This window comes from Lactuca virosa, chromosome 2 (assembly GCF_052849685.1).
Source record: "Lactuca virosa cultivar CGN04683 chromosome 2, Lactuca_virosa_CGN04683_v6, whole genome shotgun sequence".
Lineage (NCBI taxonomy): Eukaryota > Viridiplantae > Streptophyta > Magnoliopsida > Asterales > Asteraceae > Lactuca > Lactuca virosa.
Window position 1 is genome coordinate 140,393,267 of NC_136427.1, and position 26,124 is coordinate 140,419,390.

Below are 26,124 nucleotides of genomic sequence, written 5' to 3' on the forward strand. Positions count from 1 at the left end.
TGCATTGCGGTCTTGGGATAATGGATGAGTTTGAAATGGATTATTCTATGCGATATTAGTGAGATAATAAAATCAGTTTTGCTTGAGGGCAAGCAAAAGGCTAGTGTGGGGTAGTTTGATAACGTCTATTTTATGCATATATTTATGATGTTTTCTTATTATTTTATACTATGTTTTTATGTTATTTAGAACTAAAATATACTTAATATGTTTTGAAATATTCAATTACAGTTAAAATGGGAGATGGAATACAAAAGGAAGAGAATGGAGCTGAAAAGATGCAAAAAGGATATTGCTGGCAGATTGAACCCTCTTCAGTGTTTCGGGTATATCGGATGACTCGTAAGTCCAATTGACGAGATTCAAAATGTTATCAAAACTAGACGACATTTCCTACGACTTATGTGAGAGGGCATTTTTGCTAATTCCGCATTTATCTTATCCAAAATCGGCCTTGAAGATGAAGCATAAAAGCTGGACGGAAATTCCCTCCAAGTTACTTATTCCACAAGCACCACTTCCCTTATTTTTATTTGCTTAATCCCTAAGCCACCATTAGTTTCCTTATTCCAATTCAACTCTAATATTCCATATTAATTCCATCTTCATTCAACTATAAATACCCCATATCATTCTACCATTTTGATAATCTATAATATTCCACTTCGACTTGTGCGACAAGAAAACTTCATAACTGTCGTTTTGAGTGTCTAGAAGGCGGCCGGAAGGCCGTTAAGCTGACAGGAGCGAAGATCGGAAGGATTCGAGAGCGGATTCGTGTCGGTAATCATGTGGTTTGTTATCGTGACCATGTTTAGCATTCCACTGTGATACTACTATGTGTTTACTTTCTGATTTTGGTGTTAAAACCATTTGCTTTGAGTTTATGATTAGATGAAACCTTGATTATTGGATTAATTTCTATATTTGATTGTTTTATTCATGTTTAATTTGTCTTGTTAAGCTTGTTAAAAGATCCTTATGTGTTAATGACAATTATTTTCTGTTAATTATTAAGTATATCGAGTTGTATGAACATCTGCTTGATTGCTTGCCTCTTATGATTTTGATGACCATCAAGATTATATGCCTAGGAATAGTGAAAATGAAACTAGGGTTAACTAGGAAAATAAGTAAATTAATGTGTGAGCATATGTGATGACCAACCACATATAAGTTGATTGAATTGACAAATTTAATTAACTATTATTACAAGTCTTGCTTGATATGAACTGAACACTAGGAAACATGTTAGTTTAATCAATTGATCACTGCTTGAATTGACTTGTTTGCTAAAGGATTAGTAATAGTGAACATGAACCTAATCATTTTAGAAATCGGTTAACATGAATAAATAAATTTGTGTGTGCAATTATCTATGATTTTAAGATATAATCTGTCTAAACCAAAGTACCTAAAGAGATTTGTCTTCCTGTCAGTTTATCGAGATTTGCTATTTAGTTGTTCGTTTGAGATTTAATAAACCCTTTCTTTAATGCTTTTTTGTGTTTTGTGTAACCTATAATCAAACATTTTAAATTAATCCACTACCGTTCCCCTTGAGTTCGACACCCTTGCTTATCAAAACTATACTATACTCGATCGGGTTCACTGCCTGTAAGGTGTGGTTTAGATGCGATAAATTAGGAATTATAAATAAAAAAACTAGTGCATTAAATATACACATCACTCACACATGTTATTCAACAAGATGTTAGTATGTGCCCTCCCTGTTTAGTGATATAATACAAAATGAGAATGAAACCTAATAGTGACAAGTAAATGTAAACATCATTGAAAGATGAAGTGTTTAACCTGGGAAATGAGATCTTGCCCGATGAGCTGGAGGAATCTGTAGCAGCTAATCATGAGCTTTAACAATGAATTTTTTAAGCTCTTCTAATGCTTTCTCAAAATGCCTTTTAATAGTAGCAGTTGCACACACCCACACAAAATCTTTGAGCTCTTTATCCTTCCACTGTCTTTTCATATTATCATAAATATGCCTAAGACGGAACCTATGCTCAGCTTGAAGGAAAAGTTTGGCAATTGCAAGAATGATGCCCTAATTAAATATTTCAATAGTTAGTTGACTAATTAAAAACAATATCAAATTAAATTGAAGTATATGTACCTTCTGCCTATCCGAGATGAAAGTGAAGTTAGAATTAGAATAAAGTTCCAGATCATCACTAAGTTGTTCCAAAAACCATGTCCATGAATCTGTGGTTTCTTTTTCAACAAGTTCATATGCAAGAGGCTATATCCTGTTATTGGAATCTACCCCAGCAACTATCAAAATTTGATGTGGATAGGGGCCTTTAATGAAAGTACCATCCAACCCTATGAAATCCCTTAGATTAGCCTTAAATCCTTCCTTTAATGGTCCTAAACAGATATAAATTCTCCTAAACGTCCTTGTATCGGAATTTACATTTGGCTCAGTGTGAGAATCGATTTTGACATTAGTACATGGGTTTTTTTCCATCAACTCTAGTCCATAGTCCCTCAAGATAGCATATTGTTTATGAAAATCCCCAAAAACATGCTTCTGAGCCAATGCCTTTGCCTGGTGTACCTTCATTCTTGACATGTTCATCTCGAATTTCTGGATGAAATCTTCTTGAAGTTCAATGACTGGAATGGTTGGATTACTATCAATTTGCTTCACAATGTTGGTAGCAATGAATTTATAGTTGCAATCTTTAATGGTTCTTGATTGCGCACACCGGTGTTCATTAACCAGGGTGTTCACCACCCAGTCACCTGTCTCTTTAGGGCTAGACACTAGTACAACCCAAGGACAATTACCCTCTTTCATATTTACTGTTTTGTCCTCCACTCCTTAACTTTGTCCATGCCCCACCACTCATATCTGGGACCACTCCTCTATACCTAGCCCTAATCCTTGTTTTGTATTTTTTTTTCAAAATGTAAATCCCTCTTGGATTCTACTGCATGTTTGTTTATATAGTCTTTCACATCTTTCTTTGTTTTGAACTTTTGTCCCAATGTGATAGCCTTTGGATGAACTACACCCTCAGAACAAGCTTTTACCTTTCCTATGTCTCTCAACATCCTCTCTCTATTGTTATCTTCACCTACAATAGGTGAATCAAATGAGTCTGGGTCTATGACCTCCAAATCTTCACCTCCAGTAAAGTCAACACCATTACCACTTGCTTCTTTGGTCGTTTTTGGAACCCACTCAACATCTTCATCAACATGTATATGAAAATCTTTCATATCAACATCCACATAATCTACAATATTATCTAAATCCACAAAGAAGTCTTCATCCTCACTATCATCATCTGTCCTACTGCTCCCACTCATATTACCCTGACTCCTACTACCCTCACTCTAAGCACCCTCACTAACACTTTCCTTACTTCCACTGTATTCATCCTCAAAAAACTCAACATCATGTAGATTTTTATCCCCACCATATTATCCGTGTACATCCCCCATTACCTCGTAATCATCCACTGGATCAGCATCCCCTTTTAGTTGGTGATCATCCCCTGTGTCAACAACTCTTTTAACTTGGTTATCCTCAAACTGTACCCCCTAAAAGGATCAAACTGAGCAGTTGAGTGTTTTTTTTTTATCACATGTTTATAGGGTACAATCAACTTTGACAAATCAATGGGCTCATTCAAATCCAACTTTTTACTACATGACCCAACTAATTTCCTTTTCATTATAACTTTATTCATTTCAGGAGAATGATCCCCTTCAACTTCCTCAATATGAACCTTTAATGGGGACTTAAAGTAAGGGACTACTCTAGTCTTTCCATGGTAAAACATTATACCTCCATCATCGTACCCTAAAATTATCATCATATCATCTAACTCGTGGACTGAAAACACATCCATGTCCACAAAATCAAAGTGATCCACAAGCCCATCCATGTACGACCTTCCAGATACCGTAGTTGTGAACGAACCCCCATGATTTATCTTGAATGTGAAAAAGCTTGAAATAGAACCCGATGTGAAAATTCAAGAAAAAATGTTACAGATGGAGGAAAACAAAATTGCATGTGTGTAACATTTTGTCAACCCTACCATTACAAGGTCTGTGCTTACCATATTCTTTACGTAGGTCAGGTGGTTGGGTGTAGCGTGGACGGAACAACCATAATGTGAGCATCATTTTCCTCGACACACCCTTGAATCAGTTGAACTAAGTTGCCCTATGACGATAAGAACTGACGATTGAAGAATAGGGGATGATCAAGAGGTTTTCTTGGGGAAAGAGATAAAGGATGAAAGTCAATGTCTAAAACTCAGCCCCGCCACCTTAATGGTTAAAGCTATTACGTTAGCTGTTTAGAAAAGGTCCTTTAGGGTAAATTGACGTAAATACCCTCATATGCAAGTCACATGGGGCAGGTTAACGTTGGAATGGACGGACATCCGACTCGGGGACTATTCGCGTGCAACTTAACATCGGTAGGTACCATTTGAGGGAAAAACCATCGTAAAAAACTAAAACCTAAAGGACCATTCGTGTATTTCTCTCTCTCTCTCTCTCTCTATATATATATATATATATATATATATATATATATATATATATATATATATATATATATATATCAACGAAAAGCAGTGTTCAAGCCATATCTAGGCTCAAAAACAGATTTGACGGTTTTTATTTTTTTTACCACTGATTTATATGTATGCATGCATATTTATAAATCAGTAGTTATTTAGCATGTACATGCAGATATGACTGCAGACACATTTTTATTCGTAGTTATATGACTGTGAACGTATATTCACAACTGTTGATTTTGGGGTTTGCAAGTTCGCACAAATCTTTAAGTTCGTACAATAACTTAGCTATATATATATATATATATATATATATATATATATATATATATATATATATATATATATATATATATATTACATTTATTAATTTATTCAAAATAATTTAATAACCAGATGAGATGATTTGGAATATTTTATCAAATGTTTTAAATAATTAACTATTATTGTATAACTATATTTATTACTTAATTAGATTAAGCATTGAGTTTATGAAATCACATGTTCGATTGTGTAAATATGTATATATAAGATTCTCTTATTATAATAAGAATGACTAAGAGTTTATTGTTTATTTTGAAATTCAAAGAAGGTTGAATTGGAATGGGCGGCTTACAATATTATTAGAGTGAGGGGCATGGTGGCTAATTAGTATATTTGTCTATTTGGATCTCATGTGACCCGAGTATGTTTTTTTATAAAGAACGACAAATCTACAAAAAATGTGCCATGTGGTATAACTTTTATTCATTTTATTTTGGTTACAGCGTCATTTTGGTATTTTTCTATCAAAATTTCGTAAAACAATTTATCTTTTTGTTATTTTTTTGTGTTTAATTATTTTATATTTTTTTCTAGTAATATACTATTAAAAAATAAATTAAAAGCAAAACAATAATAGTCTCAAAAGTTGGTCAGGTTCATGCATCCCGATGTGAAGAGGCGAAGATCTGGGTTGTCATTTTATGTGGGAAGATGATAATGGCGATGATGGAGGGTCGAGGATGCGGTGATATTTTATATTGGGTGCTGCTAATAAGACACCCCTTAGACACCCTCTCATCATTTTTATAAAAAGTCAACCTATAATAAACTACTTGTAATCAATTTTTTTCGGAAAACAATGCAATTTCAACCAATAAAAATACTTCAAAATTAATTAGGGTTGTCTAAATGGTAAAAATGAGTGTCTTTTTAGCCAACCCCTTTATATTCAATCTTTAAATTTATAATCGATTTCCTCATAATTATGGATTATTATACAACCAGTTAAGTGTAGGCTTGGTAGCCAATCGTATCATAATATAACATTCGCAAGACTCGAACTCTAGGGGAACAGAGTGGTCACAACTTAACCACTCCAAAAGTGTGTTAATGCATCATCATAACCTATATACCACTTCCTCATCATAAACTTTAGAAATGGTCATCACTCCACTGATAGGTTTTATAGGTTACAATTATATACATGTGGCGAAAATAACTTAACCATTAAGTTCACATGCAACTTATTTGGATCTAAGTTTCTCTATTGATAGCGAGAATCTATAAATATCAAGAACCCTAAGGTAGCCTACTATTATTGAAAATAAGAAGGGATTAGAGTTTACATATCTTTTGATTATTATAACAAATAATCAAAACAATTTCTTTCGTCAAATGCCTTGGAAAGCAAACAACAAAATATTGATGCCTCCAATGTTTTGTACCAAAACCCTGGTAACAAAAAGACTTGAGGAGAGAGGATGAGAGAGGATGACATTCTGGTTATCCTTTTTGGATTAGGAGTCAACGAAAACTAGTAGGCAATGGGTCATATTTATAGTTGACCTAAGGAACCATGGAAACCCTAATTTAAATATAATATTATTATTTCAAATTAGGTAGTTATCTAACTCCTTAATTATCTTTAAGAATTAATCTAGAACTGTAACATCCTGTTCCGTATTGTTTTGTGATTTAAGGCCCGTGGGCCTTAATCCGAGTATGAGAAAGTTTTGAGGCTTTGAAGGAGAAAGGTTTAGGCCCTTTTTGGGATGTGGGTAAGGTAGGTTGTGTGATAAAAGAGTTTGGTTTGTGCTTTAGAGCCCAAATGTATTGTTAAAGGCGCTGGTGCAGTCTTTTCATGAATTTTGGATCTAAGTTCGAGTGGGCTTCAGGAGGAATAAAGTTGATAGAAGTGTGGGGCTTCTCTTTACCTTTTTGTGGATATAAGGATCGTCGAAAACGGATTTATAACGAAGAAGTTATGGCCTTCGGAACTTTCGTCATTTCAGGGTTAGCCGAGTACGCTGGGCGTACACAAAGCGTACGCGGGGAGTACTAGTGAAGAAGGCAGTACGCTGGGTGTACTAACCAGGATGGTTGCAAATGTTCTTCGGAGTACGCTGGGCATACCATATGTACGATGGGCGTACGCAAATCAGACCTGAACCCTATTTTAGGGTCTTGGACCCTATTTAAGCTCCTTATCTCATAACCTAACCCTAATATCTTCAGCCTGCATTCCTCTAAATCCTAGAAATCGACCCTAAGCCTCCATTGGAGTGATTCTTGAGCTTTTTGGTGATTTAGTGAAGTTTTTGGTGCTTATTGTGGAAGAAGGAGTTTCTTGAGGAAGCATTGCTTGGCTTGGAGCGTGTGGATCCAAGCCCTAATCATATTGATCAAGCTCCAGAAAGCATAAAGTTTGAATCTTGGTGGCTTTCTTATGTGGATTTAGTGGGGTGATGACTTGTTATGTTTGTCCTTGGAAGAAGAAGGAGCCTTGAAAGAGAATAGCTTGAGCATCTAGCGTTTGGATCTGAGTTATACACTTGTTGGTGCATCTTCCAGAGGTATCAAGTCGAAACTTGCTCATTGTTGTGCTAGTTCTTGTTTTGAGTCCATTGTTAGGGTTTTATGTCCCAAGCTTGGAACTTTATGAGTTTGATGAACTCCAGAGTATAATAGCTGTCCTTATAGATGCTTTTAGTCGTTTGGAGTCATAAAAATGAGATCTTGGTCGTCAAGATCTCTCCATGCATGAGATATGAGCATTTTTGGGAGTAAAGAGTGAGTGTATTTGGGTTTGGGACCTTATCATCCATGCAAAGGCTTAATGTCACTGACTTTATGGAGTAAGAGCTATTAGGGAGTCCATATCTGTGATATGAGCCAAGGTCTTAACTTATTAAGACCAAATGAGTAGAAAGAGTGAAACTGGGACGTACGCTGAGCGTAATTCCAGTACGCCCCATGTAGTGACCAAGTGTCCCCGATGGCCAATCTGGATTCGTGAGTACGCTGAGCGTACCAAGGGAGGTACGCCCTGCGTAACCTCACTGTGGACTTTTGGGCTAAGTTTCATTTTGGGCCTTGAGTGTTGGGCCTAGAGTTTGGGCTTGTTTCACTAGAGTTTTGGAGCAGAGGAATATATATATGTGCCTTGGGCCCTTGAGTTGGGTTTGTCACTTGGACTTGAGATTTGGGCCTGAGGAGAGCTCATTCATTATTGGGCCTTGGTGGGCCCAATGAGTTTTAGGTTATTGATGGGATAGTTAGTGGACTACCTTTAGGCATAAAGAGTGAGGATTTGGACTTAGATCTTAATTGGGTAGTGATGGATTTGGTCCAGTGTTAGAGGCTGGTGCAGTAACATCATCTATAGGAGCTGTTCATCATCCGAGGTGAGTCTTCTCACTATACTTACCATGAGTGGTATCTTTGTGTGACCGAGGTGTCTTATGTGCTTACCTGTATATTGTGATATTCTGCATTATGTCTTTGTGATTTATGCCGAGTATTATTATTATGAGCTTACTGAGTTAGGACCGGAGGGTCTACCAGAGTTGTGGGACCGGAGGGTCTCCACTGAGACACATTGACCGGAGGGTCGTATTGAGTTAGCCTCGAGTGGCTAATGTGATGTGTGTGGTATTTTGGGGAACTCACTAAGCTTCGTGCTTACCGTGTTATGTGATATGTGTTTCAGGTTCTTCTCAGGATCGCGGGAAGGCGCCAACTTGATTGTACACATCTGAGAAGAGTTATGTTTTGAGGATCCTGGATTATTAATCAAACAATTATGGAATTGCGTTTTCTAAATTAAATAAATGGGATTTTTGTGAAATGTATTATGAGAATTATGTGATTTGAAAAACGAAAAATTTGTTTGAAAATTTACGGTGTTACAAGTTGGTATCAGAGCTAGGGCATGGGTCGATGTGTTCGACAGGGACGGAGAACCCTATAATGGGGGGTGAAGGTGGGTTGCACCTGATCCCACATCAGCTTGGAAGGAGAACGAAACATTCCCTTATAAGGGGTGTGGATACCTTCCTTGTCACAACGCGTTTTAAAGCTGTGAGGGCAGTAGATCCCACAAGAACTCTGCAGTTAAGCGGGCCCGGGCGAGAGCAATCCAAGGATGGGTGACCCCCTGGGAAGTTTTCGTGCCGGGAGCCCAAAGCGGACAATATTGTGATATGTGCCAGAAGGAGATGTTACAAATGGTATCAGAGCCTTGGTTTGAGGGATTCGGATGCACCTTCGGGTATGTCTGGACTCAAACTGAGGATTTGAGAAAAATTTTCAAAAGAAATGATTTTTCTAAAACGAGCAAGAGTTTCTAAGAGAAAAACGAGAAGTAGTAGTGTGTACAATCAGCCAGAGCCCGAACGGTGATTTCCCAAAATACCCTTACTTATTTGTGTTATGAGTTATTATTGAGATATTAGTGATGCATGCTAGAAGATAGGCTCGGTATTTCATATTTTAGGGCTAGAGTTTCCTGATTTGTGATGCCTTAGCCTAGGAATTGTTGCTATATGTGATGTGCTTTGAGTATGTGCGGAGTAAGAGTATCCAACATGAATCTTTTAGAGAGAACTTTGAATAGAGGAGTAATCTAGGAGAGATACCTAGATGAGCATTGGAGGAGCCTTCTAAGGGAGTAGTTAGGAGTAAGAGTATCCAACATGCATCTTTTAGAGAGAACTTTGAGTAGAGGAGTAATCTAAGAGAGATACCTAGATGAGCATTGGAGGAGCCTTCTGAGGGAGTAGTTAGATACCCGCGAGGGGTAGGGTTGCTTGAGTTCGGTGATACATTTTGAGTGCGAATAGAGCAAGTGGAGTTGTAACCTAGCGTGGTTTTACGTGTTGGTGGAGGTTATTCGATGCCCGAATGTTGCTTGCTTTGTGCTTTGTGGAACTCTTCATGATGGGAGTCAGCTACTAAGTGAATATGACGATATTCAGGAGGTAGATGGCTGGCATCATAAGGAGCTCTTCAGAAGCTGATGGCAGAGAAGTGTGAGAACTTAGGAAGAGCCTAGGGAGTAACTCTAGTCAGGAGAGTACGTTGATAGAGGAGAGTATTCGCTGGGTAGCGACCAGGTGTATCGGGATTGGTGATCGAGAAGGTTGAGCAGCTACTTAGAAAATCTGGGACGATCCGTGTGGAAAGTATGGGTAGATGTGGCAGGTAGTATGGGCCCATACTACTGAAAGCAGAGGACCCGTACTCGAAACAGGGAGAATTCCAGAGGTTCTAAGTAGCAGATTGAGAGGTGATAACATGGTTCGAGTACCATGATTCGTAGCAGATTGAGAGGTGATAACATGGTTCGAGTACCATGATTCGTGGCGGTAAGTGCTTCAGCTTACCAGTTATCCTGTTGTGATTGATAAGACTGATAGAGTGTGGGGCCAGAGGGCCATGTCGAACGAGTTTCAAAGGGGCATACCTTGAGAGGGAAATTGAGTTAGTTTCCGGGAGATTTTATTGGTGAGATGCCAGTTGGAGTCACAAGACTCAGTGATAAGTAGAGATGATGCTTATTGGAGGATAGCGGTCTGAGTTGAGCAATCGATCGATAGATGAGACGTCACCTTCTGTGACAGGAGTTGCGCTGTCCCCGTTTCCTGGGAGAAGTAAAAGAGATAACGATGATGAACCAATGAATCGAGTAATGAATTAATCAGAGTATGAATTCAAGTAAGAATATGAGATTTGAACACACAATGTAAATATGATCTTGTTATGCTCTATTATGCTTTCGAATTCTTTACAGAGTTCAGTAGACAAGTCTGTAAAAGTTCTTATCTAACTCTAGTAAATAACCCTATTTATAGGGAACAGAAAGCATACAAAAAATATACTAAGGCATTGACTCTAAAGCTTCGAATAAAAGCGCCCTAGTAAAATACATTACAAAACATTCGAAGAGTCGAAAACATACTTCGACTAATTACAACAATTCGACCCTTACAATCTCCCCCTTTGTAATCATAGTCGAAGTCTTCAATTTGTAAGAAGTGTGATGGAATACAGTAATACTCTTCGAATCTCCGTGTACCAGGAGATAATCTTCTTCAACTCTTTCTTGTCACCTTCATTGTTCTTCTTGCAATGATTCATACGAACAATCAAGTTCGTATATTGAGATGTTGAATATCTCTCGACTTCACTTGCTTGGAATAAAAACCGTTTAGACTTTCCAGCTTTGTCTTTTCCTGCGAAGACAATTCCAAAAGGCTTCAGGCAAATTTCACCATCAGCATACTTCTTCAAATCTGCCTGAGTCTTCGTAGGAGCCATCAGAGCTTTAATTTCCATTCCTTTGGCAGTAGCTAATTCAACATCTGTTAGTGCCAAGCACTCATAATAGTTTTCGATAAAAATCTTGATGTGAGCTACTCCAAGCTTGAATTCATCCGGTTCTGTGTTTTGAAGGTATGAGAATGATTTGTCTTTCAAAAGTAATGCAACTTGTATAAGATCATACAAGTTCATTAATGGAAAATCTGCAACAGTGAATTCGCAAATATTTCCATTTGCCCTGGCAATCCCTTTTCATACTGATCACCTTCTTGATTTTGATTAATGACCACACTTCTTCAGGGGCTTTACCAAGAACAGCATGAAAACGAATTTTCATGTGTGTGCCTTCATCTTTATCTTTAAAGTTTCCTTCTGCTTTGAACTGAGGCATGATAAACATCATTTCGTTTATTGGAAAATCCAGCTGGCTTACATCAGTATTCGTGATCAAATAACTTTGTTTTGGTTTCTTCTCAAATGAATACATGTGATAGAATGCAAAATTGGCCTCGATTGTTTCGTAGTTATAGTGTTTAGTTGGATCCCCTTTATCCATTCCCTTCGGATCATTTGCTCGCTGGGCCATAATGCTTTGAACTATTCTGAGCTTTTCGATTTCAGCATCAGCTTCAGCCTTCTTTTCTTCTTTTGATTTTTCCACAACAATCGATTTCCCTTTATCTTTCAATGCTGGATTGACGATTGTCTCTTTTGGATTCGAACCACTCCCACCAGTCTTCGAAGATTTACCAATCACAATTCCTTTCGAAATTGGTCTTGCAATTGGCATTGTTGTTACGACTTTTGAAGTCACCTGTTCAGCAGAAACAATTATCGGTTTTGTTGTAGGGATTTTCGAAGCAAAGACTTTTCCCACAACTTTCGCATCTTCTCCACTAGTCTTCGACTCACTAGTTTTTCTTTCTCCCCCTTGCACCCCTGTGAAAACAGGTGGGGCATTTGTGGTTGGAAGAAGACTTGATATGCGAAAGATGTTGGATTAGTGTCTAAGTCCATAACTGTAATTGGTATGTACTTGACCCGACTCGGCATGGTCCATTTGGGTTGCATGGCATCGGAACATTTGGATAGACCGTTTATGAGGAAAAGACATTTTGTGACATATTAATATATTATAAGTTCTAATATATTAATATGAAATCATGTTATTTAATTAGTATTGATCAAGAATTAATTTGGACTTAATTTAGTGATCAAAAAGAGACTAATTAAATATATGGGGATTGATTGTGTAAATCATTCATTCTTATATATGTGGGCTTATGATCCAAGATTCCTTTATGTTGGGTTTAACCCATGTGGTGATCCATGGATACTCCATGGAGGTTAAAACCCATGGAGCATAAGGAATGGGTAAAGTCATGAGTTACATGGTGTAACCCTAATAGCCACACTATATAAGAACCCCTTTAGTTCAAGAAATAGGCACTAGTGATACATATTTTGAGGGCTAGCCAATTTGAACATGTATGTCTTCTTCTCATGGTTATTCCAAGAGTTCATGATGTTGTGTGAACCATTTGAGGTTTCACACTTGGGGCACTAGGCTCTCAAGCTTCATGGAGTCAAGCAACAATAACAAGGTATGTATTCTATCTATTTTAGTATCCTAGTATCAATGTTTTGATATGCTAGTTAGGATAATACCTTGGATAATCATATTTGCATGTATAATAGAGAAAACATAGATCCAAGGTATTTAGGGTTGCATGTACACTTAGGAGTGTTAGAATGCTCAAAACCCATCAGTGGTATCAGAGCCTAGGCTTGTTTTCAATTATACTTGATGCAAATTGCTGAAAAATGCTGAAAAAGTCGAATTTCGGGCATTCTGGGCACTGTACTCGCCGAGTCCACTGATGAACTCGCCGAGTACATGAAGAAAATCATCCTACTCGGCGAGTAGGTTGATACACTCGACGAGTAGGAGCCCCAGACAACATATTTTCGCGTTTTTTGGCTAGAAATGGACTAGAAACATTACCCTAAGATGTTTTTGAACTTATAAACTTGTTTTTGATGTGGTAATGTTCATACTAATCCAATTTCAAAGATAATTGTCAATAGATTCATGTTTTGTATTAGTTTAGTGATTAGGCTAATTACATGAAAAAGTTTGATTTGAATTGTCTTGTTCTTATGAGTTGCTTAGATTAATAGAAAAGTTAATTGATTTTGTGTTTTCAATCCATTTTAATCTAAGATTTGATTCTAAAATGTGTTTTTGTAACTTGTCCTCAAGTTATATGAAAAGTCACATTTAAGTTTCATAAAACTCATAAAAGTTGGCAATGGTTACAAAAATGAAGAGTCTTGTCCTCAAGTTATGGAGGTTCAAGAGTCACTTCATTAAGTAATAAAATGTGTAACCTTAATTAATTCCATAAGTTATAAAATAAAGAAAAGTTACATTCTTTTATTAGTTTAAAGTCTTCCATAACTTGTCCTCAAGTTATGGAACTTGAAGAGTCTTTTAATTAAAACTACTTTAAACATATAAGTCATGGAATTAATTAGTTTTGAATAGTTTCAAAACTTGCCCTCAAGTTTTGGAATTAGAAATGTTTTCACTTATGAATACTTTAATTCCAAGTTAACCCTTAGAATTTTAAAAGTTAAAATTCAACCCTTATACTATTATTATAATTTTAATTATATAGATATGTATAAGAAAAGTCAATCTTACCGTTATTAGGCCTCATTCACGAAGCCGGTCTATAAGGGGGGTATAAGGTTACTGCCTATAAAGTGGCAGTTTAATGGGTGCCCACTCTCACCCACCACTTCCTTGACTGGTGGAGGGTCGTTAGCCGAACGTGTAGGAAAGGACTATAATTCTCCCTTCATTAAAAGTATTAATGATAAATACTAAGTAACTAAACATTTATAAATTCCCAATTCTTAGTTACTTAGGAAAATGTGAAATTGGTGCTAGCCCATAAAATTACACTTTGTACCTTACCAAGTCGTTAGTGGAGCGTGTGTGGTTAACCGGCACACTAACATGGACTAGTAAGAGTGGCAAAGGGCAACTTAACTTTATTATAGATCGGTGGAGCGTGTGTGGTTAACCGGCACATCGATTAGGTAATATTGTTGAGGGTACCAAGTCAATTTGTATGGTTATTCACACCTTATTTGTGATCCTCGGCATCCCAGTCACAAACTTGAGAGGGCACAATCGAGATTCAAACATACCATTGAAAGTTCAATGTATCTCAAAAGATCTAGGAGTTTCAAATCCAATTAAAACTTAATTATATTTCGTTTTTCATGGTGGAAATTGGTAAATCGTCATTTACCTACCTTCAACTATTTTATAACTTGGATTACGGCATCCCTCTTCCAGTTATAAATAGGTTGTTGGGTCCTAGCCTTAATATTTCATATTGGGTGTTATATTAAGGACTTTAAATCAACTATCTTGAATATCTCCCAAAAGATGATCTTCCCAAATCTCTTGAAACAAGCTTTCCTAAATGAAGATGATGTCCCATGGAAATCATACTTCTTTCACTTCCTCCAGTTATTCTCCCTAACCCACAAGTTCCTGAAAAGTTTAAGGTCACTCAAGCCCTATTCGCAAGCAAAGGTCTATATGTGATCACATCTTGGAGATGTAGTCACATATTGACAAGCCGAGAGAGTTGGGTGTCAAAGTCTAGAGGAAGCTGATGATCAATCACTTTCTAAGTCATATAGTGAGTTCCTTTGGGACTCCTATGAAACAGACTATGACAAGACCCTTAATGATCTCATCTATTTGCCAAGATCAACTTCCTAAAACTTTATGGACCTTGACAATGATGACATTGGATATCCAGTAAAGCTCTCTCTTCCCAATGGAAAGGGATCGCCCATAGTCAACTCGGTTGACCAAATGGTAAAGAGAGAGGCTAAGTCTGAGATAGTCCCATTATCAAGGGTCCATTGCCAAAGAAAGGGGCATTAGTTGCGAAGCTGCCAAATTTACCTAAGGATGTTAAAGTCAATAAGTTTGACTCTACTTCAGGTAAAGTCCACTATCTAACTCTGCTAAGTTTCTAATCTGAGATTCTTGATACATGATGTGACTGGGGCACATGGTGATGTTTTAAGAATCAAAGAAAAAGTGAAGAAACTTAAAGAAAGAATATGCTGAATCTGATCGCGTAGATGGATTTCTATCACATAGTTTGAAGATCGGATTCTTGAGCTACTTCTTAAGAGTTATGATATATTGCTTAGGAATAAAATAACAACAAAGTTTTCATGTGCTTTTGCATTGTAAGGATAGTTTTTCCGCAAAGTTTTTAAAATAAAAGGAAAAAAATTTTGATTTTATTTATTTTAAAAAAAATATCCTTACATTGGCATTTGTGAAAATTTTTGTTGCTTATAAGATTCCATTAAGAGCAAGAGTGGAAATATGAATTTGATTCTTTCATTTGTGGTAATGTCTAAATTTACCAAATAAGGAAAGATTCTAATCACCTAAGTTTCAGTTGGATAGAAACTTGGAATCATGCAAGTTGTATAGCATGATGAATAAGAACTTTCAAGCATTGGAAAAATTAAGACTAACTACTTGTTCACATGGATGTGTGAGTCAAGTAAAGGATCGAGTACACATTCTTGTGCACTGATCAAGTCCACCACAAATAATCGTTAAGACTATTCGTCATTATTTACTAAAATTCAGTAAATATGGTTATACTTACAAGCTTAAGTGTAATTCTGAGACATTGGAAAAGGTTTCAATGTATGGCAGAGCGAATAAGAAGAATCAACTTAGGCAGAAAGATAAAAGTTTCTCAAATCTGAAAAGATGGGTGAGTACTTTAGTATCATGTTATATAATCATCTTAATGATTAAGAGACCTTATCACAATTCATCCTCTAAGTGCATTCTTATGGGTGAGTACTTTAGTATCGTGTGTTCTACACCCTTTTGGAATTCCTTCAACAACTGTGTAGAATAATCTACTTGAAGATCATAGTAGATACCAGCAACCATGGCATAAACCTCCATTCTTCCTTTATCAAGGCCAGCTGATCTCCCAGTCAGACATCGTAAAAAAATACCGAATAAGAAATTCCAGATTCGTGGAAGTCCATATTTCTTAAAATTACTAATCTTGGAAAATGGTGGCTGATATCCCATCTCATTAAACATGTGAACGATTTGTGGAAAAGTAAATGAAACATATGGAGGCGAATTCGGAATATCAAGAATTTGGCAAAATAGTTTCTTGGTTAGCCGGACCTTTTTGTCGTTCACCAGATGAAAAGTAATCGTATCAGATGCTTTGTTGTATGTCGCAGTTGATCCTGCTTGAGATAGCCAGGACAATGGAACAGAGAAAGAGTTGAACATCGCTTTAGCCAAAACCGAGTTCTTCAAAGCAACTATGAGCATCTTTAATTCTTCCGGGTACTGAGAAACTTCACCCTCCAAGTAGTAGTTTGTTGCTTGAATCTTCATTATTGGTAATGAAGAGGCATCTTCAGTGGTATGAGAATCAACATGAGCAGAAGTCGCCATTGTTAGGGTTTGAAGATGATGATGAACAAAGAATTTTGGGAAATTTGCTTTGTGATCGCGTAAACTGACAATGAACCCCTGGAATTCCCTTTTATATGTAACCCTTAAATTTGAATTTGAAGCGGGATATGTATTTAATGATATCCGACGTGGCACCTTGAAAATCGGATCATTACTGCGTAAAAGTAGCCATGCGTCAAAAAGTAGCTATCACATCGCCTTGAAAAACGGACAGAATACCATACGTCATTTATAAACAACCTGTCTTGTAATCCCCAAGAAAATTGTAACCGTCAGAACCCCTTCAAATGGAAGCAAGGCTCTATCACTTTTGGGATGAAAAGCAAAGTCATACGCCAGAAGTTCGAAATCATCAGCCTGAGTTGGTATTACTCAGAACCTCAAGGATTTCGTGAGTGCTGTGTTCCAAAGAATATAGACGAGAAACAAATATAAGAAAATTTTGGGATAATGTGATGTCAAACCATTGATACAAAAGCAGATGAAATCCTGGGCAAAGATTACTTCATTAATCATTTAGAGAAATGATCAATAGCTTGTGTGGGTTCCCGTGAATTACAATCGAATACTTGTTGATAAGTATCGAAGGGCTTCTTTTATAATGTTTCATGGATAGTTTAAAATTTTCGTTACATGTCATCCTAAACATAAGGTGAGAAATTGTAACATAAATTACTTGTTTGACCAGTGTAGTCAGTGACAAGTTGATTTAGATAAATTTTGAAATGACAATGACATTCGAATGAAACTCACACGGAAATCATATTCAAGAAAAAAATTTGTGTGCTGGATCTTGTTGGGTAACAAACATCGTGGGTTTCGAATGTTTGATCAAGACCACTCATTTGAAATGAATATGATTTGGAGTTTCGAATTTTGGTACAGAAACAAAAGTTTCGTGTAAATCTGGAACTTAGTTCCCCGTCAATTCCTTAAAAGGTAATGAAAATTGGGTTTCACTTTCATCACGGTCTCATGATGTCAGATCATAAACACAGAGTTTTGATATATCTAAGTCTCGATGGGTTTGATCAGAGACCTCTCGGACATATGTCTTCGTGTGTGATCGTGTTAGAACTTTTTGGATCAAAAAGATTGATACAAGACTCAAAAAGTACCTCTGTTTTATTTGGACCAAACATTAAACTCTTAATTCATTTTGAGAAGAGTAAGGTAGCTCAGAGACTAATGTGAATATAAGCCTAATTGGGAAGAAATCTTCGTATGAATAATTTCATTAAGGCTTTCTTACACACACATTGAGTCATGGAGGCTTTGGTCAACATACAGCAGCATGCTTCTAGGGACATCCTAACTAGTTCGAATGATGAAAAATTTATCGATTCATACGAAAAATGTACCTTACCCGAGTACTGCAAGCATAATCTCCTCTGTATCTTCATGAGAATCTGCAACAAAATACTAAAAAGAAATAAGAAACAAAATATTTTTGTTGTTTTGATTTTTCGAAAATAAAGGCAGAACAAACGATAATCTTTTTGAATTTTTGAATTTTTGAAAATTAAATGAAAAAACAAACGAAAATCTTTTTGGATTTTTGAATTTTCGAAAATTAAATGACAAAACAAACGAAAATCTTTTTGGATTTTTGAATTTTCGAAAATTAAAGAACAAAACAAACGAAAATCTTTTTGGATTTTTGAATTTTCGAAAATTGAAATAATACTTGATACAAATGTACGAATTCGAAGGGGTCGAAGCGTTGACTATGAACAGTAACCTCTGAATCAACCCTTAAAATAAGAAACAAATGTGCGAATTCGAAGGGGTCGAAGCGTTGACTATGAACAGTAACCTCTGAATGCTGAATGAGTTTGCATTATCTTTTAGTCAGCGCCTCTAAATCATTCCTTATCATGCATCATTCTTCTTTTTCGCATGGAACAGAATTTCCATCGATCATTCCAAGTCCTTCTATAATCTTTACAAGGGATTTTTCATCCAAAGCTTTCGTGAAAATGTCAGCTAACTGATCAGGTGTTTTCACGAAATGTACTTCAATATTTCCATCTTCCACGTGATCTTTGATGAAATGATAACGAAGAGCTATATGTTTAGTCTTCGAATGCTGCACAGGATTATGACAAATTCTTATCGCACTTTGAGAATCACAATATAATGGAATCTTTTTCATATTAATTGCATAATCACGCAATTGACTTTGGATCTATATTATTTGTGAAGTGCAAGCTGCAGCAGCCACATATTCTGCTTCAGCTGTTGAAATTGATACGCATGTTTGCTTTTTCGACTACCAGCTCACCAATTTGCCATCAAGAAATTGACATCCACCACTTGTGCTTTTTCGATCAATATTACAACCACCCAAGTCTGCATCCGAATACGCTTGTACAAAGAACCCAGTTTTCGAAGGATACCACAATCCTAACGAAATTGTTCCTTTAAGATAACGAAAGATATTCTTTACAACAATGAGATGTGGTTCTCGTGGATTAGACTGATACCTAGCACAATTACACACAGAAAACATGATATCAGGTCTACTAGCTGTGAGATAAAGTAATGAACCAATCATGCTCCTATATAAAGTTATGTCAACAGCAGGTTTATCTAACGACGGTGTTAGCTTTATGCTCGTTGCCATTGGAACTCGTAACTTCGTGCTATTCGTCAATCCAAACTTTTCCAACAGATTCTCCGTATATTTTTCTTGATTAATAAAAATTCTTTCTCTGTTTTGACTAATATTCAAACCAAGAAAATTATTGATTTTTCCCATCATGCTCATTTCGAACTTACTTTTCATCAAATCTTCGAATTCTCTAGACAAAGCAGGGTCAGTCGAGCCAAAAATAATATCATCAACATAAATTTGAACAAGCATTAGATGATTGCCCACTTTCTTTCGAAATAATGTGGGATCAACTGATCCTTGTTTAAATTTAGATTGTTTCAAAAATGAAGTAAGAGTTGCATACCATGCTCGTGGTGCTTGTTTCAAACCATAAACTGCCTTATCTAAAATATAAACATGATTTGGAAATTCTTCGTTAATAAAACCTGGGGGTTGTTCCACGTAAATAGTTTCTTCAAGCTCTCCATTTAGAAATGCACATTTCACATCCATTTGATAAACATCAAAATCTTTGTGAGCTGCATAAGCCAGAAATATACGAACCGCCTCGAGTCTTGCGACAGGGGCAAAAGTTTCTTCATAGTCGATTCCTTCTTGTTGTGAATATCCTTTAACAACAAGTCTGGCTTTGTTTCGAACAATATTTCCATCTTTGTCGGTTTTATTTTTGAAAATCCATTTTAACCCGACAATCGAAACATTTTCAGGTTTAGGAATTAACCTCCAAACCTTGTTTCGTTCAAATTCAGACAATTCAGATTGCATTGCAACAACCCAATTTGAGTGTTCCATTGCAATCTTAACTGTTTTTGGTTCAATCTTAGAAATGAAAACATTGAACATGCAAAATTCTTGATGAGTATTCAATACCTCATTCTTTGCACGAATTTGAGCTCTTGTTAAAACTCCCTCTTGTGGATTCTCAATTACTTGATCCTTCGGATGATCTTTTGTCCATTTTTTCATTGGTGGATATGCTGGATCAAATTCCAAAGGTGCATCTTCGGATATATCATCGTTTTCTGAGCATACAATCGAACAAGCATCATCAAAATCATTATTATCTTCAATATTTTCTGAATGCCCCCCCTCAGCATTATGCTCCCCCTCAACATCATGCTCCCCCTCAACATCATCATTCAATCTTTCTTTCTCCCCCTCGAAAGAATACATGTCGTCAGCTAATATATTCGAATCCAAGTGCTCCCCCTCCACTGGATTGTTTTGCATACTTTCGCCTTTTTCTGGAGAATTTGATGTTGAAGCATCATTAAGCTTTGTTAATTCAGAGATATGATTATCACTTGAATTTATTTCAGCATCAACAGCATGATCTGAAAGTCCAAAAATTAAATCATAATCATTATCTAAGGTTTGTGAGGGTTCTGATTCATCTTGTATTTTTTTTCAGAATTGGATGATTTTCAAACTGTGATTTTGTTTGTTTAACGTAGTAATCATCAAATGTAAGATTAAAAGTTTCTTCAACTTTTCGTGTTCTTTTATTCAACACACGATATGCGACTGAATTATGCGAATAACCCAAGAAAATCCCTTCATCTGCTTTTGCTTGAAATTTCGTAAGATGATCCCTGAGATTCATAATGAAGCATCTGCATCCGAAAACATGAAGAAATTTGACGTTAGGTTTTCGATTGTTGAGAATTTCATATGGAGTTAGTTAAAACGACGATGAATAAAAGATCTATTTTGAGTGAAACATGCAGTTGATACTGCTTCAGCCCAAAGATATTGTGGAAGATTCGCATATGCCAACATAGTCCTTGCCGCTTCGCATAGAGACGTATTTCTTCGTTCAACAACACCGTTTTGTTGTGGTGTGTATGGAGATGAAAAATTATGCGAAATCCCTTCCAAAAATGAATCAAGAACATTGTTCTTAAATTCAGTTCCATGATCACTCTTAATTTTTCGAACAATCTTCTTCAATGTTGTTTCCATCTTTTTGATAAAGTCAATCATGATTTGTGCAACTTCAGATTTAAGCCTGAGAAAATAAACCCACGTAAATCTGGAAAAATCATCAACAATCACTAAAATGTACCGTTTCTTGTTGAGAGTTGAAACTGTCGAAGGTCCACACAAATCAATATGTAAGAGCTCCAGAGGTGCAACTATTTTCGAATCAATCGTAATTGGATGACCTTGTTTATGTTGCTTGCCAACTTCACAAGCTGCACATAAAGAATCATTGTCAAATTTAAGTACAGGTAAACCTCTTACCAGATGTTGTACCACAAGTTGAATGATGTTTCGAAAATTGAGATGAGAAAGTCTTCGATGCCAAAGCCAACTTAAGTCTGATGTTGCTTTCGAAAGAAGACATATAGCAGGTTTCCCTACTATCGGATTGATGTCCAAAGTGAACATGTCGCCTTTCCTTTTGGATTTTAGTAACACCTCTTTTGTTGTGACATTCGAAATAATACTTCCTTCTTCGTTAAAAAGAACTTGATTGCCAGTGCCCACAACAAGTTGAGAAACACTTATCAATTTATGTTGAAGACCTTCAACATACGCCACACGCATCACTGTGAATTGACCATTCGTGATCTTCACATATCCTTTGACTTGACATTTTTTATTGTTCCCAAACTTCACTACTCCAACATTTTTTAGACTTCGAAAATCACATAAATTCTCCTTCTTCCCAGTCATGTGACAAGAGCAACCACTATCGATGTACCATTTGTTATCATATTGCTCGTCACATAGTACCTACATTCAATGGAAAAATTTAGGTACCCATGACTTTTTGGGTCCTTGGAAATTAGATTTCAATTTTGAATGTAATGAAGAACTTTTAACCCAATCACAAACTTTTGTTTTGAGACTATCAATTAAGTTTATATCTTCATTTAAAGGAACTAAAACATAAGTTTTTGATGGTTTCGAATGTTCACTGACATTACCCTTCGAATTCTGAGTATATAAATGAACATTCTTTGCTTTTATTACAGGTTTCCAAGCTTTGACTGAAATGTTCGAATCCTTAGACGATGAACTGCCATTTGATGAATTATTCACATACTTTTCATATGCTTCATGAATTTGCTCCTTTGAAAATGTATTTGACTGATACATCTTTCCTTTTCCTTCAAGCCAATGATCAATGTTCTTCCTTGACGTTATTCCTTTTTCTCGTGAAGTTTTCAGAGTTTCTTTCTTCGTTTGATTTGGAAAATTTGGCTTTTTAGGAACAAAATCAACTTTTGGATTTGTTATAAAAGATTTAGCATATGATGTATCAACTGTTGATTTAAAATGTTGACGTTGAAAGAAATTTTGATTTGGTTTTGAGTTATTTGAAAATTTTCTTGGAATATTAGTTTCTGAAACTTTCGAAAACCTTGGTTGTTTATTCACTTCAGACTTTGAATGATTTGATTGAGATGAGTGTTGAGATTTTGTTGAAAAAGATGAATTTTTAGCTTTGAAAACATTTTTGGGTGATTGTGATTCAGACATCTTTTGAGACTCAACATTTTGCCAAAATATTTTCTTTCTTGCTTGTCTTTTTGAAATGTTGTTTTCCTTCGAAAATTTGTGAATTTGATCTTTGAATTCCTTGGAGTTTAATTTGACAACTTTTTCACATTCCTTTTCAACTTGTTTTGAATTCTCTTTTTCAATTTCTGATTTTTCAACCCATTTTCTTTGTGGTTTTTGACGTTGGAAAACATACGAATTCTTTGTTAGGTTGTTTTCAACTGTGCTTTGATTTGCGAAAAAAGCTTCATCAGTTGTTTTTGAATTATCCTCTTCAACTAACTTCTTTAATTCTGGTTTGATTTTCTCAACATTTCCAGTAGTTACGAAAACTTGATTTGGAAAAATGACATTATCTGTACATTTGAAATTTGGATAAACCACTGAATTCGTTTCAAGATAGTGTTCACCTTTTTCATTCATCACTTTTTCGAACTTTTGTGTATCACCATACACCTGATGAACCACAATTCGAGGAGTTTCTCTTTCCTTTGAATATTTCTTTTCCTTCGAAATGTTCACTTCATCTTCATCATCACTATCATCAGTTTGGCTGTCTTTGAGATCCACGAAGTTCATATCATAAACTTTCGAAGTTGAGGGTATATCATTTTCATTTTCAACCATCAAATCCTTAACTTTTTCTTTTCCTTTAGATGTTGAAGCAACATTAACAATAGACAACTGAGAACAATCAACGTCTTCAAGTTCACTAATTTCACTAATATTGTCAGAATTATCTTCGATATCAGCAAATTAGATTGAGAATCAGATGTTGAATTCTCAGTCTTTTTCAAAATTTGAATTTGTTCAGATTTAGTCAAAGTATCATTCACTATGTTAACTAATTCATTCGCATCAAGACATTCATCAATTTTGACAATTCCATATTTATATCTATCATCAGGAACTCTGTCAAAATCAGCTATTATTTGCTCACAATCATACGAAATATTATCTACCTTGGCTCTTTCGAATGCTAGGAAAGGTAGTAATTTTCTATGTTGCTCTTTACTTATATCACATGAATGATGTAAATCAGTTAATTTGCTATAAAGTCGTTTAGCATAATTACAGTAGATGTTTCTTTGTGCTAGTAAAAGTTTAACATCACTCGATAACCTATCCCTATCACACATTATATTTGTCATTTGTAATTCCAAACATTTAATTTTGCTTATTTTCATGTCTAATCTCTTTTTGACCTCTAACAACTCCATTGACAACTTGTTAGCCTCATTGCTAGCAGACACAACAATTGAATCAAAATAAGTAATCGTCTCATCAAAAGAAATTAGTTCAGAGTCATAAGCATGTGTAGGAATATTAAAAGATTCGAGAATTTTATGTACCTTTGTTGTCATTGGAGATTTGTCAGCTGCTTTGGATACGAAGCATCGTCCCCTCACTTCGAATTCCTCATCATCTGAGTCCTCCTCCATTTTCGCATACAACGCTCCATGCGTTGGATTCCTCATTTCTTCATCGTCTGATCCGGATGACCAGATTTGATAAGTTCCATCTTCATCCTCATGCTCACCCTTTGCAACAAATGACAAATTCTTTGCTTTAGCACGAACCACCTCAAGCTTCTCTGCATAGTATGCCTCATCTTTGACTTTATTCTTCCTCTCATCCTTCTTTCGAAGCATACAGTCATTTGCAAGATGATTCGCACCGTTGCAATTATGACAATCTATTCCAGCATCACCTTTCAGCTTCTTCTCACCCTTTCCATCAGCTATCTTCGAATCTTGCTTCTCAACTTTCTTTTTCTCATCAACAACATTTTTACTCATAGAATTTCCTTTCACCTCAGCAAGCTTAGTCTTCGAATTGAACGGCTTTTTGAAAAATTTATTGACACGATTATTCGAGTAAAATGCTATTGCTTCATCATCCGAATTCATGATGAATCCTTCTTCTTCCTCAGAATCACCAATTTCAGCTTCTTTCTCATAAATCTTTGACACAAGTGCTAATGGACCTCCCAAATTCAACTTCGATTCCTCAGCAATTTCATTTACTTCGATTTCGTGTGTTTTCAACTGATTATACAAATCATTGAGAGTTGATGTATCAAAACTTTGCTGATTCTTCACCATCATACTCACACTTCTCCATTCTTTTCGAAGCCCCATTACAAAGATGAGATTGAATTCCATTGAAGTCCTGGTAATTCCATAGCGATTGCAACGATAGATTAACTCGTTCAGATGATCATAGTAAACTTCAATTGTTTCTCCTTCTTTTTGTTTGAAGTCTTTCAACTCAACCAAACACTGTTTAACTGAATTGATTTTTGTCTTCTCACTTCCTTGAAATTTATCTTTCAGATTGTTCCAGATTTCCTTTACAGTTGTAAAACTCCTAACGTAATTGTACACAACTGGAGGTAATGCACCTCACAGTTCCCTCATACACCTCTTCTCCAGTTTCTTCAGACGATCAGTTTGATTATCAACTCCAGAATTTGTAGAAGATGATCCAATTGGTTGAACATTCACTGGAACATTGACATTTCCAGTAATACAAGACCATAATTCTTCATCCAGACCATTCAGATAATCCTGCATACGATCAGCCCACTGATCATAGTATTCAGGGATTAGCATTGGAATTTTGGTTGATAAACCTAGCAGATGAGAAAACGAGGTCATCGAATTGAGATTGAAACTCGCCATTGTTGTACGGAAGAAGATTTTGAGAAGTTTGAAAAGATTTGAGAATTTGAAAACAAACTAGATGAATCAAATCGAATTGATGAGAATAACACTCGATTCAACAATTCAAATGCAGAATCGAATCACAGACTAAGATCTTGACAATTTTTCACTTTCAAAAAGTGCGGAAACTTTTGAATCAAAGAGTTGATTCAAAAACTTTTTGAACAGCGTGAAAATCAGATCAGAGATATGATTCCTGCTCTGATACCAATTGATGAACCAATGAATCGAGTAATGAATTAATCAGAGTATGAATTCAAGTAAGAATATGAGATTTGAACACACGATGTAAATATGATCTTGTTATGCTCTATTATGCTTTCGAATTCTTTACAGAGTTCAGTAGACAAGTCTGTAAAAGTTCTTATCTAACTCTAGTAAATAACCCTATTTATAGGGAACTGAAAGCATACAAAAAATATACTAAGGCATTGACTCTAAAGCTTCGAATAAAAGCGCCCTAGTAAAATACATTACAAAACATTCGAAGAGTCCAAAACATACTTCGGCTAATTACAACAATTCGACCCTTACAAATGAGCTTCTAGTTTCAGA

At 35.9% G+C, this 26,124-nt stretch overlaps 1 protein-coding gene across 1 annotated transcript; it reads right to left on the reverse strand.

Moving 5' to 3' along the window:
- Positions 1-1,861: 1,861 nt before the first annotated feature.
- Positions 1,862-2,821, reverse strand: LOC145157817 (uncharacterized). The gene is made up of 3 exons (XM_079076805.1): positions 2,335-2,821; positions 2,135-2,232; positions 1,862-2,065 (listed from the first exon to the last, which is right to left on the reverse strand). The coding sequence occupies exons 1-3, from the start codon at positions 2,819-2,821 to the stop codon at positions 1,862-1,864; spliced, it is 789 nt and encodes a 262-aa protein (XP_078932931.1).
- Between the last annotated feature and the right edge of the window lie 23,303 nt (positions 2,822-26,124).